Here is a 17,181-nt window from a genome sequence, read left to right as displayed (position 1 = left end):
TGACAAAAGTCCAGCCACCTATGTTTCCCTGGGTCCCTTATCCAGATCCCTGAAGTCCTGCCCAAGAACTGCACCAGTGCCCCTTAAGACTCCAAGCCTTAAGTGAAACAGCTCAAATAAAATTTCAGCATCGTTACTCAAACAATGAGATCCAGATATTAGGAGAGCTCACCAGAACACCTGAGGAGTACTGAGAAGCTGGTGGGGCTCAATGGACCCATGCTTGGTACTGAGCACCAGTTCTGGGTGGACTCCAGGTGTTCTCTAGTGGGTATCTCTGATATCCTGCCAGCTAAACCATGCATGTCAACAAAAATTAATCAGTCAATCTGAGAAAGAAATGGATATTTTATTTGAGCCAAATTGAAGAGAACTGTTCTGCCTATTAGAAATCAAAGCACAGTAATATAAGTTTTTTGAGACAGAGAGCGGTACATCAAATGATGTAATATTGACAGTTTACACAATCCAATTTTACAGGAACAAGGTGGTAAGTCATGTGACCCCTTACAAGATCAAGAAAGAAGGTTATCTTTTAAGTTGTCATCTTATTGATGCTAGGAAAATGTTGCACCTTACGATTGGGCTGGTATTCTTGGGGAAAGTTTGGTCAGGATGCATAATGCAGATATGCAGTACAGAGTAGAGGGGAAAGAGGAGGCCAAAGGGCAGAGAAAACTTTTTTACGTTTAAATTTTTCTTGTCTTTCCATAAAGTATGAATTTTATTTCAAATCCCTGTAGTATCAAGTTATGTAATTCTTAAATAAACTAGGGCCTGTTTTTACACTTTTTTCCCCTTATGGAGTTTTAAACCATCTATATTTACTTGTGTTCATACTACATTTGCATGGATTTTAGACACTAATTCAAAATATGACTTTGTTTTGGTCCTTATCAAACGTTCATGATGTTCTAGTTATTGAACAAAGTTTAAACGTTTCTGTCATCTGTGACCTCAGAAATTATAATCTTAAATCCGCGCCTTAAGATTTTACTAATGTGAGACACTGCTAGGCATGGGTGATATTGCAAGGAACAAGGTAAACAAGGGTCCTGCCTGAGGGTATATAATGGGAACACAGAGTAATTAACAGGCTATTAGAATAATGTATGTTATGGAACACTTTTAACACCGTGAACACAGATATTGTGTCAGGGATGGCTTCCAGATGCAACACCATCTGAGCTAAAACCTTAAGAATGAGTCAGCTGAGTATTTGTTAACCAGGTGAATAGCCTGTAAAGTGTTTGCTTATAGGGGCTGAGAAGAAAGAAGACATTTGGAGACCAGAAGAAAAAGAGAGCATTTTGCTACCGGGTAACGCAAAGCACTTATCTGTGGAGGGTAGAGCCAATCAAAAGTGGGGAGTGGCAAGACTGGCTAGAACCACTATCCCCAGGCAATGGGTTTAAGTCATTCTTACTTCCTGCAGTGAGGAGAGTGCACTGAAGTTGACTGTTGCAACTGAGGGCTTGGAGACTTACTTTTTCAGTATTACAGGTGATAATTTAAGATAGCCTACATGGACAAATCAGATATTTGGAAGGAAGACTTGAAGGGTGTGGTGACTGAATGAGGAAAAAGGAGGGATTCAAGAAGAGGCCCAGGTTTCTGCCTTAGATAGATTGGTATGGAGGTGAGGGAAGAACAGGTTTTGGACATGGTGCGTCTGAGTTGAAACATTCACTTGAACACTCCATCTTATATATTAATAGATGTAGAGAGAGATCTAACACTTAGGAGAGAGATGGACAGGCTGTGAATTTGGGAATCATCAGAAGGTGACTGAAGTCATAGAAATGAGTAAGAATGCTGTGGGGAGAGCAAGTGTGGAACCCTGAGGAGCACTCATGTTTAAGGGGTAGACAGGAGGAGCCTGCCCTGGAACCCAAAGAACAGTGCTTACTTAGAGAGGAACTGGGAAATTAAGACTCCCAGGGGAAAGATGGCTCCAAAGAGAGTCATTAACATAAGAAATGCTGCTAATGGGGCAAGTAGATAAAGACTATGAAGTGTCCTATAGATTCAGCAATAAATAGCTCTTTTCTTTGGTAAGCGTGATGAGATAAAAGTGTTTCTTTAAGTTTTTTAATAAAGGAAAATTTATTCCAATTACTGTAGTTCTCCCTCAGATTTTTAACACTTGTAGTTCCCAATTGGTAAACTCCTGAGACTCTGATGTAATTGAATAGATTGAATGAGTATTATAATTTTTTAAAGTGTAGATGTGGTTATGATCAATAGAATTTTTAAATCATTAGAAAATATGTTTGAGTTCAGAATAGATTTGGGGTGTTTTATATTTTTCTCATATCAACAGAGACCAAAGAGATACTGCTGTCATTTAAGTGTCTGAAATGTTTTGGCTTTATAAAGGGAGTCCTGCAGGACTCTTTCATGATCCAGTTGGTCATTAGATGGTTATGTCAGGGAGGAATAAATTTTCCTCTACCCTTCTGTGTTCTTCTGGCTCATCTAAGAATTAAATTGACATGAGACAGATTAACAGAAAATCAAAGTTTAATAATATGTATATGTGTGAGAGATCCAGGAAAACTGAATAACTCAATAAAATGACTGAAACCCTCACCTTAAATACCATCTTCAGCTAAAGACAAAAGAAGATGTGAGAGTAGTGGTTTGGAACTTAAAAGAGGTGTAAGACAATTCACAGGAAGATGGAAATGCAAATGTTTGGTAAACAAATGTTTGCTGGGCCATGCAGAAACAGTGGGACACAGAGTAGGCTCTGGTCTCTAGACCCTGCTGAGCTTCCCCCATAACACCTAGCCAGTATTCTTTGTAGATATCTCTAGTGATAGCTCTATTCCAGGAACAGACCCTCTATCTAAAATTTTTTTAGGCAGTGAACAGGGAATGTCAAAGTTTCTTCCTGAGTCTTTTGGGCCTTAATTGTTTTTAGCTCAAAATAATCCACATGCCAAAGAGACATTTTGGGGTGGTACGTTTTGCCCCCCTGCAGTTATATTCACTTAATGGTAATTCATCAAGATGTGCACTGTTCTGTATGTGTGTTGTACTTAAATTTAAAAGTTGGGGGTGTGTGGCTTGAAGTGACTTTTGAGGGATCCCCATAACTCTACAAGAACTACTACATTGAATCAAGATTTCTGATATGCCTGTGTGAAATGACAGGAGCATTACAGCATAGTTCCTCCCTCTCTTCTTGTGTGGCCCCAGGTTGTGGCAGCGCAGGGATGTTGTTGCTTCATATTTTTTAATGGAGTAGTGACAACTTGGGATTTATTCCAGACAGACCCACAATTGTTCACGTGTCTTATTTTGTATATTTAAAAATTGGGGGAACTTAAACTCAAGCCTGCCTTTTCAGCCTTCAGTTTGATCTCAGGTGCCCTCAGCTTGCAGAGGCTTGAAGCAGGGTTTTGGTTCCCGGCCAGAGATTGAGGTCAGGTTACGGTGGTGAGAGCACCAAATCCTAGCCACTAGACCAGTGGTCAGTGACAAGGCCCTGGCCCTTCAGCTTTGCAGAAAAGAATTCCCACAAAGACAGAAAGTAGTGAAACAAGTAAAGTGTTTATTAGGAGGAAAAAAAGAGTACAGTATGTGTGGATAGACACACAGGTAGACTCAGAGAGTCACGCCCTCGTGGTAGTTTGAATCACTTATATGGGGCATTTCTTCCCGGTTTCCTTTGGCCAATCATTTTGATTTGCCTGGTTCAGAGTCTGTATTTGGTATATCTCAGGATCCTCCCACGTGTGCACACACATCTCTTTGCCGAGATGGATTCTACTGAAGAGGCCTATGGGTAGTTAGCATCACTTACTATGGGGTGGCGCCCCCTCCCTTTTTGACCTCCAAGGAGCCTTTCTGTGCATGTGTAGTCGGGGAGTTCTCCTGACTTCAAGAATGAGAAATATGTGTTCTCTTATCTTCTATCTGGGCAGGGCCCAGCCTCCTCCTCCTAGTTTCATCACAGAGTATCCACAGAGAACGAACTCCAACTATTTGACACAGGGACCCATCTGTCTCCTGCCTCAAATTTAATAGTAATATGAAGTTGCTGTAGAGAGGGATATTTCCCCCTCTGCCCCTCTTGAGTTCTTGTGGCTGTACTACTAATAAAATTGACACAAGATAGATTAACAGGAGAAAAACAAATTTTAATTCATGTGTGTGTGGGTCCTACAGAACTGGGACCAAAGCAGTGGCCAAAGCAGGCAGCTTTTATACTTTTTTAACAAAGAAACAACAAAGTTTTGAGGGCAAAGAAACTTAGGTTTGGGGTGCCCAGTTAGTGAAAAATCTAAAAAGAGTTTGGACTTGGAGTAGTAAATTTAAAATGTAACAAGATTTGTTTATATAAGCTTCCTGCTTCTCAGACCAGATTCCCTATCTTTGGCAATAATGGTGTCCTACCTCCAGATGCAGGGAATACACATTTCCCATGAGATTAGTTTCCTGCTTTCAGGGAGATGAGAGTGTCAGAGTGTCCCTCTTGCACTGGCCATTTCTTAAGTAACCTTAATTCAAAATAATCAATATGCCACTGAGGCACATTTTGGGCTAGCTTACTCTGGGCCCCAACAAAGCTATTGTTCCACTTATAGTCCACTTAAATTTGTTTTATCACAGCAAGATACACACATAGTTTGCTCGTTTCCATTTTGCTATTATTCTTTATATTTTTATCTTCTGATACAGCTGAGGTTCTACTTGCATTAGAACTACTTGGAGGACTTATTAAACACGCATATTCCTGGCTCCACCCAAGACCTACTGAAAAGTAATTTCTGCGAATGGGGGCCTGGGAATTTTCATTTTAACAGGCAGGTTAAAATTCCCCAGGTTCCCCAGGCAGTTCCCCAAGTGATTGAGAACCATTGCTCTACCATTCTAAGCAGGCTTTCAAGCATCAGTTCAACTTTTTTTTCTCTATGGTATTATTGTCTTTGCTTAGGAAGGTTCCCCTCAGAAGCCCTATCTGTACTTCTCATTGGCTATAGATCTGCAACTTTGTACTTGAAACCTTCCTGCAATTTTATATGATTTCTGTCAACAAGTCCTCAAGTCACAGGTACTCAACTCTGCCATTGTACCACGATAACAGATATAAATAATACATGAATGAACATGATTATATTCCAATAAAGCTTTATTTTAAATTCCTATAATTCCCACATGTCATGAATTTTTTTTTTCCCTATTCCCTTTTTTTTTGGCCATGCCACTCAGCTTGTGGGATCTTAGTTCCCTGACCAGAGATTGAACCCGGGCCCTCAGCAGTGAAAGCACAGAGTCCTAACCACTGGACCGCCAGGGAATTCCCCATGAAATGCTGTTATTGTTTCCCAGCCATTTAAAAATGAAATTCTGAGCTTAAAGGCCATTCTGAAAGTAGGCAGTAGACTAGAATTGACCCACGGGCCATAGTTCACCAACCCCCTGCTCTAGATTATTGCCCTAACACAGTGTCGGTCAGTATACAGTAAGTATTTGAGTACTAAGTGAGTGAATTAATTGTAACACTCTGCACTGATTTTGCAGAGCATATATTGTTCATCTTTGTGATAATATTACCTAGTGTACTAACTGGTTCAGAAATGTTTGTCAGCTCACTTTTCAACTTTCTCCTAGAGTTAATGCCAGCGTTATCAGTGTTTTCTATTTTCTTGAATCAACAGCTTTTTTTTTTTCCTGTATGTCTGAATAGGAAGGCCCAAACAGTTTGATTAATGAGGAAGAGTTCTTTGATGCTGTTGAAGCTGCTCTTGACAGACAAGATAAAATAGAAGAACAGGTATGTATATTATTAAAAATTATTAAAAATCCTTGATGTATGTTATTCATATAAATAGAATTATAAATAACCTTAAAATGAACTCTTGTCTACAGTGAGTCACAAATGTAGAATAATCTTTATAAGTCACTTTATTGACCAATTTCCAAGCAATAGAAAGAAGACTAATGATTGTTTAAAGTAAGCATGCATAATTAACATGAAATTAAATGGAAATATTCTGCCTGTTCCCCTTGAAGTATCCAACCTTATTATCATTCTATTACTACAAAGTATATATTTGCTCCAAGGTATATATTTGCTCTGAGTAAAACAGTCTCTGAATTTCTCTTCACCACCAAGTGCCATATGAATTCAAAAGGAAGATGACCAAGAATTTATTTTTCTTCTATGTTAGTACCAGTTTTTTGTTTTTTGTTTTTTTTGCGGTATATGGGACTCTCACTGTTGTGGCCTCTCTCATTGCAGAGCACAGGCTCCGGACGTGCAGGCTCAGCGGCCATGGCTTACGGGCCCAGCCGCTCTGCGGCATGTGGGATCCTCCCGGACCGGGGCACGAACCTGTGTGCCCTGCATTGGCAGGCAGACTCTCAACTGCTCCGCCACCAGGGAAGCCCCCCATTCAGTTTTTATTATTAACTCATTTATTGCTTTCACTACCTTCACCTTAATTACTTCCTCACTTTTAACTTTGCTCAGTGTTTTTTCATCAGTAAATTCACAGCAGTTATACCCAGCTCCTTCTGTGGAAATTGAAGGAAGGCATTTCTAAAATCCTTTAACTCTAGTTTCAAGATTAATTTGATCCTTTACCTTTAATTCTGCAGCAATGCAGTTACCATATATTACCACTAGATGGTACTTAAAGATGAATTTTAGTTATTCTTCTCAAGACTTTAAGCATCTTGCAAATAAATCATATGTGTATCAGTCTTATACTACAAATTGCATAGACAAATTGGCTTGTTTATTCCCTCTGATTGCTAAGGCAGTCATGGCTATTATGCCCATTTACTGATCTATCTATCCGAGGGTAAGTCATCTGCAATAGTGGCTGTTTGCTTTTCATGATTATTTTTCCCTGTTTTTTATCAGTGATGAAAAGTTTGTCACATTAATTTATAAAAGCTTATTGCTCATTTTTTGTACCCAAAAGATGCTACACAGCACTCAATAGAACTTTCAGTTCCTAAATAAGTTCTAATTTTGGATGCCAAAAATATCTGAAATAGCATCATTGTATTTGGTTTTTTAGGGTGTTTGGAGTTTTTTTTTTTCCTTCACTGTTTCCGCTTTTGTTTTCATCTAAGATGTGTTATTTCGTGAAGAAGAGCAAACTGTGAGGTCAAGACAATTTAGTCTTAGTTTTGCCAGTAACTGTGTAGCTCTAAACGTATCACTTAAATTCTCTGGGCCTTGGTTTTCTAATCTGTGAAACAAGGAGTGTTGGACAAGATGATTCAGATCATCCCTTCTGGCTCTAAAATGCTCCTCCACTGAGTATCTATATGGTGGTTGAGTTGGAGTTGAAGAGAATCAATAAAAACTTCTGTATGCTTTAGAAAAAAGAAATATTCACAGGGTGATCAACTCATTTAATATCAGTCTATTCCTGACTCTCTAGTAGATAAAAACAAATCATTAGGGGCTTCCCTGGTGGCGCAGTGGTTGAGAGTCTGCCTGCCGATGCAGGGGACACGGGTTCGTGCCCCAGTCCGGGAAGATGCCACACGCCGTGGAGCAGCTGGGCCCGTGAGCCATGGCCGCTGAGCCTGCACGTCCGGGGCCTGTGCTCTGCAAGGGGAGAGGCCACAACAGTGAGAGGCCCGCGTACCACAAAACAAACAAGCAAACAAACAAAAATCATTAAACAGACTATGATTTTCTTTGCCTAAGAGCCAAGCATGTTGATATGACAAAGATAATCACACACACAATACAGCATAGTTTCTGGTACAGTATATATAGTAAATATTTATTGAATAAGTGAGAAGAAACTAGGCAAGCTGAGAAGGCAAGAGGTTAAGTGGCAGCTTAACAAGAGTGAGGTGATGGGATGAAGGCAGAATACCTTCATGGAAAGGAGACAGAGATATACATGATGTGTTCTTTTGAACATAACCGAAGCAAACAATGATTATTGGTTCAAATGATACAGCCCTCCAGGGCCCTTATGATGTGGAATGATTGGAATAATTTGGCCAGAGTTTGGATAAGAAAATTATTTTGGTAGCAGTGTTAAGGTTGATTCATGGTAAATGGTGCCATGCTGGTATTGGAAATTCTGACTGGGAGCAAAAATAAAAGAACTAATCCTTGGTCTAAGGTAGTATCTGTGGAATCCAAAAGAAGAAAATTGGGATACATGAAGTGTCAAGATTTGGCAAGGCTTGTATCTTTAGAGTAACTTCATAATTCAAATATTAATAAGTACTAAAGTGTTCAGTAATTAAACGTTATATTATCCATTCTTAAGCTGCAAAATACACTTTGAAACCTTCCCATTTAACATTATATGTTTTCTTAGTCACAGAGTGAAAAGGTCAGGTTACATTGGCCTACATCAATGCCATCTGGAGATGCCTTTTCTTCTGTGGGGACTCATAGATTTGTTCAAAAGGTAAGCTAATGTCACAGTTTACTAAAAGTATATGCTATATTTTTCTTCACTGTTGATGAAACTATCCTGTTATATAAAGTCTTTTTCCTTTTCTTGAATTTAAGTAATGAGATTTTTTGGTATTACATGTTTTCTTCAATATACATCCTCCAGAACTGTTAGAAATCTTCTGAACATAATTTTCTTTTTTTTATTTAATGGGGAAAGAAGGGTGGGGGAATAGGGAGTGGCTTATCCAAAGTAGTTAACCAGAAGCGTAGCCAGTGATATTAGATCTCTTTTTCCTTTGGGGTTAAGTAGTATTATTTTGTAGTATTGGAAGCACTGCATTCGATTTTGGAGCATAACACATAATAGGTGCATGAAGTCAGCACTTGCTGCTGAGCTTGTTTCATATAGTGCTTTGTTCTCTCTTTCTTTATCTTGTGTTTGGAAGTTGGTACTGAATGCTCTGTTGTGCCTTTGTTCTGATTACTTGGTTTTTTCTTTGTCTGTCTCTGGTAGCCCTATAGTCGCTCTTCCTCCATGTCTTCCATTGATCTAGTCAGTGCCTCTGACGATGTTCACAGATTCAGCTCCCAGGTACTGTATGAATGTATAGAGTGGACTTGAGTCTTTCTGTGCTATATTTCAGCCTGCTTTCCCAGTTCCTAGAAATCTTTTGGTTAGGCCACTTGTTTTGGTTTTGAATTTTAAATAGTAACATCAAGCATTAAAGAAAGCCTTCCTTATGTGCTACTTAGTTCCTCTGTCAGGCTTGCATGTGCCCTTTGTATCCTCTATTGTGAATAGCTTGGAATTTCACCATATAAGAGATACTCCTGAAAGATTTCAAATTGAATTGAAACGAGTAGAAGGTACCTGGTTTTTAACTACCCTGTGATATCTGTTTCTTCAGACAGGATTCAGCAACTTTTGTGGACATGGTCTATAGGATATGTTATAGCATTAAAGCAGGTTTCAAGCCTTACTTCTAACCTAATTTAAAATATCTCATAATATATTCAACAGGGAAATAATTTTTTAAATAAAATTTGTGTCATTACCATTATACTAAGCTTCATTGAACAGGTTCCGTTTTGCTTTGGCAAATTACCCCTGGAAATGAGTATTCCAGTCCATATGATAAATCTATGGAAATTGATTTTAAATTATTTAGTATCAGTGCGGGTTAGGAATTTAGGACAGGAAGCTGGATGCTTGCAGTCTCTGCCCTCATAATAAAATCAAAGTATCAATGGAGGAATATTTTTTTAGCATCAGCATTAGGTTAAAAAAATTTTTTTAATCTTCACATATTTGCCATTCAACTTTGTATTTTTATGGTGTTTGCATTTTATTGGATTGCAGTATGTCATAGTATGTTAAGAACCTGAGCTCTGTAGTCAAAATGACCAAGTTTAAATCTGGTTTCCTGCATGATGTTTGACAACTTTTCTAACTCCTCTGTGCTTTGCTTCTGTCATCTAGCTAGGAATGTGATAGAGCTAGAACCTAACATGTATTAAGTGCTCAGTAAGTGAGCTTTTTTTTTTTCTGACTTTTGCAGCTTTTTTTTTCCTTGAACATTTTTGAGAAAGAGATGGATCAGTTCCTCATCAGAAATTACCCTTAGCCAGATTTATTACAATATTTCTTACCTGTTGGTCATTCATTTATGTATGCTTTTAAAATAGTGACTAATACTCACAATAAATCATTGACCAAACTAGATTATACTGGGAGACTTTGGTTTATTCTTAATTAAGCTCCACCTTGCATTAAAATAATAAATTAACAGACTAACTAAAAGACATCAGTACTGGTCACCATTTTCCCTTAAAATATAGAAGTATACAGGCTATAAATATTTTAAAATGTAATGAGAGCAAGAAAAGAATTTGAGCCATTGATAGGTGCCTAAGAATTAGGGCTTCAGAACCCAGACCTGGGCCTTAGCTAGAGAGATATATAAAACAGCTGAAAGCCTTTGAATACAGGTGAAATATGACTGAGAAGCAGGTATCCACATTTTTATAAGACTGTTAAATTGTAGCTTGTTTACCTAATTTTTTGGTATAAGTTGAGAAAATTTTTTCTAGTATTTTTTTCTAATGTATGATGCTCGTTATTGATCCGATTATGTTTTTAAACTTTTGATTATTCTACTGTTTTATATTCCAGAAGAGGAAATGAAGGAAAACAACATTGAGGTCTTCAAGTATTTATTTTCCTTGCTAAAGTATTTGTTGTCATTAGCAGACTTGGGCTCTGGCAGTTAACTATTGATTAATTTGGCTTTGCTATCTACTTATAAGTCTTGGCTCATGACTGTTTTGTTCTTGTTGAAATAATGGTCATAGTCCTGCTTGAGTAGGATACTTAAATATAGAACTGAGAGATGCCCTGAAAATAACTTCAAATAAAATATGTGACTCTACTAGGAAATTAGTAGCAACACATGAATCTGTATCTGTCTGATGAACAGATGTTGGAAATGAAGTAGCTCTCAATGAAAGTGTATAGGAAGTAGGAAGGACTTAGATTTATAAATGGATCTCCTTGGCCACATTTATTTCTATACAGAAATCAAAGGGAAATAAAAAGCATCCTTAGTTAGGAGAAAGAAAAAAATCAAAGGGTGGGTGGTACATCTTTGGGTTAATATATGATGAGCATCACCATTGCAAAAACAATTCTGCGTAAAGCTTTTTCCCACTTTTGTCCATAGTAACATCATTGTTGTGGTAATTATTTATTTTACCCCTCCCTTTTTTATTGTATCAATATAAAGAATGCTAATTTAGCAGAACTAGAAAGTAGAGTAAATAAAATGAAATTACTAGATCACTATTAATATTCTTATGCATATCCTTTTTCCACATATATGTAAATTAAATAAAATCAATCACATATTGATAATTACACACACCTTAGTAATTGTTTTTTTCTACCAAAGTAGGTAATTCTATATATACTGTTTTGTAACTAGCTGTTTTGTATTTTTAAAGCAAACATATAATTAGGCCCATGTTCCCATCAGTAAATATAGGTCTAGATCTCCTTGTCTATTATATGGATATGCATACTAGATTTACCTACTCACCTAATATTGAATATTTAGTTTATTTTCAGTTAGTCTCTATTATTTAATAAATAGTGCTACATGGGCATCCTTGTATATACAGCATCTTTGTATGTACATCTTTGTACACTTTTCCAATTATTTCCTTAGAATATATTTCTAGAAGTAGAATTTTTAGGACAAAGGCCATGCACATACCCAAGTTTTTTATTCTTATTGCCAAACTGTTGATTAGAAAAATTGAACCATCTACACTGCCAGGTCAGTTTTGTTTTGCTATACTGACACTGAATATTATTATTCAGTTAATATTTGCCAATCTGATAGAATTAAAGTGTTATTTTTCTTCTTGGCGATTTGCATTTTTCAGTGAATTGGCTATTCATGTCCTTGTTAATTTGTTATTAATAAATTATTGTATCCAACAGATCCCTTTATGACTCTGTAGCAATAAGCATAGTTGTATTCCTTTCACATGGGTAAGAAAAAGGGATCCAAGCTCTGTTTGAGCCCTTCTGAGACTTTTGTTCAATACAATTTTGTTATACCATCAAAGGATAATTTTCTTTTAAAGTTTCTATATTAATAATGTTAGAAAGATCCAATTAGCTCTAGCCTCCTAAAATGGCATACTGAGTGATTCAAATGTGAAGTGAAAGAAAAGGTAAGAATGGGAGTGCCATCACCTCTTTGTCTTCAGTTTTTTCATAGTTCATTTGGTATGAAGATACTGTATGTAAGGTGCAAAAAAATCAAGGGCATGATTCCTGAAATTATGCTTAGTGTAAAATTCAGCGTTTTTTTTTAAGTGATAGATGTTTCTAGTAACATTATTTTCTAGTATATCAAATTTTGAACCTGATAAGGTAGAAAATTTGGCATATGTTTATTCTTGTCATCCAATTAATGGTTCCTAGTTTCCCACTTATTTTTGATATAGAGTCATAACTGAAAACAGTGAATGGAGCATCTTTAGGTTTATATCTGAAATGTGAGTGTGGTCACATGTGCCCAGGTCATTGCCCCTATAGTAACATTGGCTACTGCATATTTTAACATAAAATTCATAATAGTGAAATTTTACCAGTATTATCTTTCTTTTTAACCTTAATGTTATTACCTTGGGGAATATACCATAATGGATAAAGATTCCTTGATGAAGACTTTGCGGACATGGTTAGTACAGTAATTGGGTACTTCGATAGTTTCGTTAATTTCCTAGGAGCACAGTACTGAATGCATCTTGTTTGTTTCTCTGTTGGACTTTTTCAAGCCCTCTTAAGGAAGTAAATGAGGACAAAAGACTGAAAACTTTTCCATAGATGCAGTGGTAACTATTCTTTCATCTATCTAGCAAGACAATGTTGAATGCATTTACTGTACATTGTTTCAAACTTAAGTTACCGTCTATCAATTTATATTTGTGGAATCTGGTTTCTTTTTCCACCGAAGCATAAATCAAAAACACCTCATTTTTCAAACATTTGAAATAACTAATTTAGGAATAATCTCCTAAACAGAAACACAATTACCTGCAATATTTTTCAACAAAAGAGGTAAATGGCACTAAAGTTTTTTTAAAACAGAACTCTCTTTGTTTTTTAGCAGAATAAAATCCTTAACATTCTTCTTTCACAAGTAATCCATTTAAAGTAGGGCCTGTTTGGGGGCAACATTTCTTTCTGCCTCTAATCTCATAACAAATATGGGTGTTCTTAACTCCCAGTGTCATACCTAAAAGTACATACATATTCAGATCTGAAGATTTTTTTAAGATCTTGGGATCTAAAAATCATTAAAAAAATTTTTCCCAATCATGATGTGACACAGACAAATGAATCAAGCCAGTGCTACTGTTGAGGCTTTATTTATGCATACTAACTGGGACTTTCTTTGTTCTTCCTCTTTTGGTAATAAAATACGTTTTGTATGTATTATTTGTAACTTGGAGTCCTACATTAGTCATCCTTACCCTCTCAAAGCAGATTTCAAAATTTTAGAGGCACAAAGGATTTTTGCAGTCAGCCTCTGAAGTTATATTTTCTAATTAAGGCTTTATAAAATTATAGAGGTAGTAGTAGTCATGTTTTAAAATTTCTTTCAAGTCTCTAACCCAGCACCATTCACATTAAAGGTTATGAATAAAGAAATAAGATATTATGTAATGTTTATTTAGTACAAAACTAGATTGTAGAATTTCAGCATAATCATTTTTATCAAAAACTTTTCTGGTGATCATTGCCAATTAAAGAGATACTTAAAGCCATAACTACTTTCAGTAACCAAAATTGCATTCTGAAGTCCAGAAAACTTGGTTTACACATCACAATAACATATTGATAACATCCTTTTGTGTAGAAAAATTATATCCCCAGGGTGAACAATTTTAAGATCTTTGCCCCCAAAAGCATTCATGTATTTATTTCAAACACATGTAAACCTGGTTCTTACGTTTCCCTGACAAATGCAATAGACTTTATGTAAAATAAGTAATTAAATTTAGTAATAAATCTTTAAATTGACATATATAATATGCATATTTTTCAACTCTTTTCTGCCTTCTCTTAATAATATTACTAGGTAAAACAAAATTATGAGTAAAAGTTTAGAAAATACAACTTAGAAACTAAGTGTCTATGCGTAGATGGTAAAGGTGCCAGTTCCTTCAGAGATGATCTTTCTGTCACTTCAGTTCTGTTTAAAAATATGTTTCATACTAGGAAGGTTTCCAAAGACCACTTAAATGAAATCTTACCAATAAATCTGATTGAGGATTCTGGGAGTGTGAACTGTTTGACCTTATTTGCTTATAAAAGATGGGTAGGGGTAAGTTGATAGTTAAAAGCAGAGGTTGCAATTTAAAGTTAGTAAAAGAAATTTAGTTAGAAATTTAGAAAGAATGATAATAAAAGGTGATATTTGCAAATCTTTGCGTGTATGATTATTAGCATTGTCCCTAAAAGAGTTTAGAACAATGAAATTGGAATCAAATATATAGAAGGATTGGTTATTTTTTAAGTTGGCTTATATTCATGATAAAAGAGGTTATCAGTGAAATAACGAAAATTTTCTTACCTTTTTATAGAGAAATGTTGACAAATAACGAGCTTTCTAATATCTCTCTATAGTCTTAAATATAGGAACATTGGACTAGGTCATCTCTTTGTGCCCCTTTTACCCTTAATGTTCCATGATTTTATGCTTTAAGACATTATCTCTTTAAGGATGCATTTTATGATGAAGGAATAATTATTTTTTTGGTCACTTGATGCACATTAGGCCAGTATGTTATTAGCGTGAAGCACCTTCCTTCCCCGCATTTCTCCTTCCTGTCATTAACCTGGATATGATATCTGGAATGTGGACTAAAACTCTTCAACACTATATAAAACCTACTAACCTTTGTGCATTTGGTCGCTTAGCTTTCTAAGAACATCATTTCTGAACTGAAGTAAACTGAATACCATTCTGTTTTAGAGATTATAACATAGCTATTAACTGGAGGAGGATTCTTATGGCTCTATTTTTCTTTTTAAGGTTGAAGAGATGGTGCAGAACCACATGACTTACTCATTACAGGATGTAGGTGGAGATGCCAATTGGCAGTTGGTTGTAGAAGAAGGAGAAATGAAGGTAATTCCCAGTGTATTGTTGTAGGTTGCTAATTGCAGCCCTGTTGCAGTCATACTATATTATTACTATTGATATAAGTAAGATAGCATTTTAAAATTTCTTTTAAATAAATTATTACATGTGATCAAAGAAGCACTGAATATTGAGAAATAAAACGTCCTTTTGCTTCCCTGGTTTAGCTTTTATATAATTTCTTTATGATCATAATATAAATCTGTGCACAGATCCTTTTGTTTTACCTAGGCCATGGAGAAAATAGTTTGGGGGTTTCAATATGAACAGGTCATAATTAGCTGATGGCTCTCTCTTCGGATATTTCTCTCATAATATACTAAATGTTGTGCCTAGGTGTCACTTTTTTCCCCTCTTTGGTCTGTACCTCACTTCTTGGTCTTTCTCTCACTGCATCTTGTTTTGATATTTGGACATTGATTAGCTAATCTTGCTCACATCCCTAAACACAGAAGACAGTGAGAGCAAGGAACAAGAGATTGAGAGCTGCGTTGAAAAGCAGCAGCAGCAGCATTGAACTTTGGATTACTTCATGCCCAAGGTGCTATGCTAACAATAAAGAGATGTTTAATAAGACTCCCTCCAAGCTGAAACTTTGGTTGGAGAAAGAGGATATTGACATTTAAAAGATTACTTAGCTCCATTGGATAACAGTGAGTGAAAGGTACAGGTGAATAGTGGAGAAAACTTGGAAAAGAAAGAGATCTCTGATTTGAGACAGATTGTTTTACACTGAGGAGCATTTGAACTATGTTTAGAAATGGAAACAAGGTTATGACAAAGGTGAGGTGAGGGCATTTTAGAAAAGAAATATAACATGAGCAAAACCTTCAAAGCAAATTTTGTATTCAGGAGTTTTGTGTAGACTTTTGACCAGAATTATTCTAGCAAATGAGATACAATATTAGATGTTGGGATTTCCTCTCCTCCTGAATACAGAAGAAATTAAGAAATAAGATAGAGGAGATAGGCAAATGAGATACCAAAATGTTAGTTATAATTCTGATAAGCTGATTGGAGAACATGAAGACCAGCTGCCATGAGGTCTTGCTAATATGTTACCCCAGAATTAAATATAGTATTTTTTTAAAACATTTATTTATTTTTGGCTGTGTTGGGTCTTAGTTGCGGCACATAGGATCTTTGTTGCAGCACGCGGGATCTTTAATTGCGGTGCGCGGGCTTCTCTCTAGTTGTGGCACACGGGCTCCAGGGCACGCGGGCTCTGTAGTTGTGGCACATGGGCTCTCTCGTTGAAGCTTGGGGGTTCAGTAGTTACAGTGCACAGCATGTGGGATCTTAGTTCCCCACCAGGGATCGAACCCATGTGCCCTGCATTGCAAGGCAGATTCTTAACCACTGGACCACCAGGGAAGTCCCCTAAACATAATATTTCTGACATAGTTGGATAGTCCCAGGCCTTCCACCACAAGAGCAAGCCCCCAAAGCAGACCAGCATACATCCTGTCCACAGGAGAAGTGGTTGAGCCAGGCCTGCTTAGTCTTCCTTGTGTGCTCACCATTCAAATGTCCCCATTTCCTCCCAAGGAGGAGGAAGTGAAAGGGTGAAGAGAAACCAGGAGTGATAGTCTAGATGATGGTCTTCCATGTGGAGTGAGTGGTAGAGAAAAAGTTCTACAACTTTAGAGAGACAGAAATTGGGGCTGGATTATGGGGAGTGTAAAATAACCCACTAAACAATTTTCTGTTGTCTGTAGCATGCTATAGGCTCGCCATTGTACACAAAGTAACATTTTTGGAGGACTAGGCTGATAGGGATGAAACTAGAGACCAAGAAAACCACTTCAGAGAGTCAGGTATGAGGTCATGAAAGCTTACCTAAAAAAGGTATCCAGGGCTTCCCTGGTGGCACAGTGGTTAAGAATACACCTGCCAATGTAGGAGACACAGGTTCGAGCCCTGGTCCGGGAAGATCCCACATGCCCCAGAGCAACTAAGCCCATGCGCCACAACTACTGAGCCCACACTCCACAACAAGAGAAGCCACGACAATGAGAAGCCCACACACTGCAACAAAGAGTAGCCCCCGTTCGCTGCAGCTAGAGA

General features: G+C 36.9%; 1 protein-coding gene across 3 annotated transcripts in view; it reads left to right on the top strand.

The window, feature by feature from the left end:
• The window catches only part of CERT1 (ceramide transporter 1), a 127,329-nt gene that overhangs the window by 95,810 nt on the left and 14,338 nt on the right, over nucleotides 1-17,181 (top strand). For 2 of the 3 annotated variants that reach the window (XM_059062761.2, XM_059062758.2), the window contains 4 exons: nucleotides 5,699-5,785; nucleotides 8,313-8,405; nucleotides 8,910-8,987; nucleotides 15,007-15,102. In XM_059062761.2, the coding sequence (XP_058918744.1) occupies nucleotides 5,699-5,785; nucleotides 8,313-8,405; nucleotides 8,910-8,987; nucleotides 15,007-15,102 (354 nt within the window). The remainder of the gene's footprint in view (nucleotides 1-5,698; nucleotides 5,786-8,312; nucleotides 8,406-8,909; nucleotides 8,988-15,006; nucleotides 15,103-17,181) is intronic. The other variant, XM_059062760.2, reaches the window with a different exon arrangement.

This window comes from Kogia breviceps, chromosome 4 (assembly GCF_026419965.1).
Source record: "Kogia breviceps isolate mKogBre1 chromosome 4, mKogBre1 haplotype 1, whole genome shotgun sequence".
NCBI classification, from domain to species: Eukaryota; Metazoa; Chordata; class Mammalia; order Artiodactyla; family Physeteridae; genus Kogia; species Kogia breviceps.
This window is presented reverse-complemented; position numbering and strand designations above follow the sequence as displayed.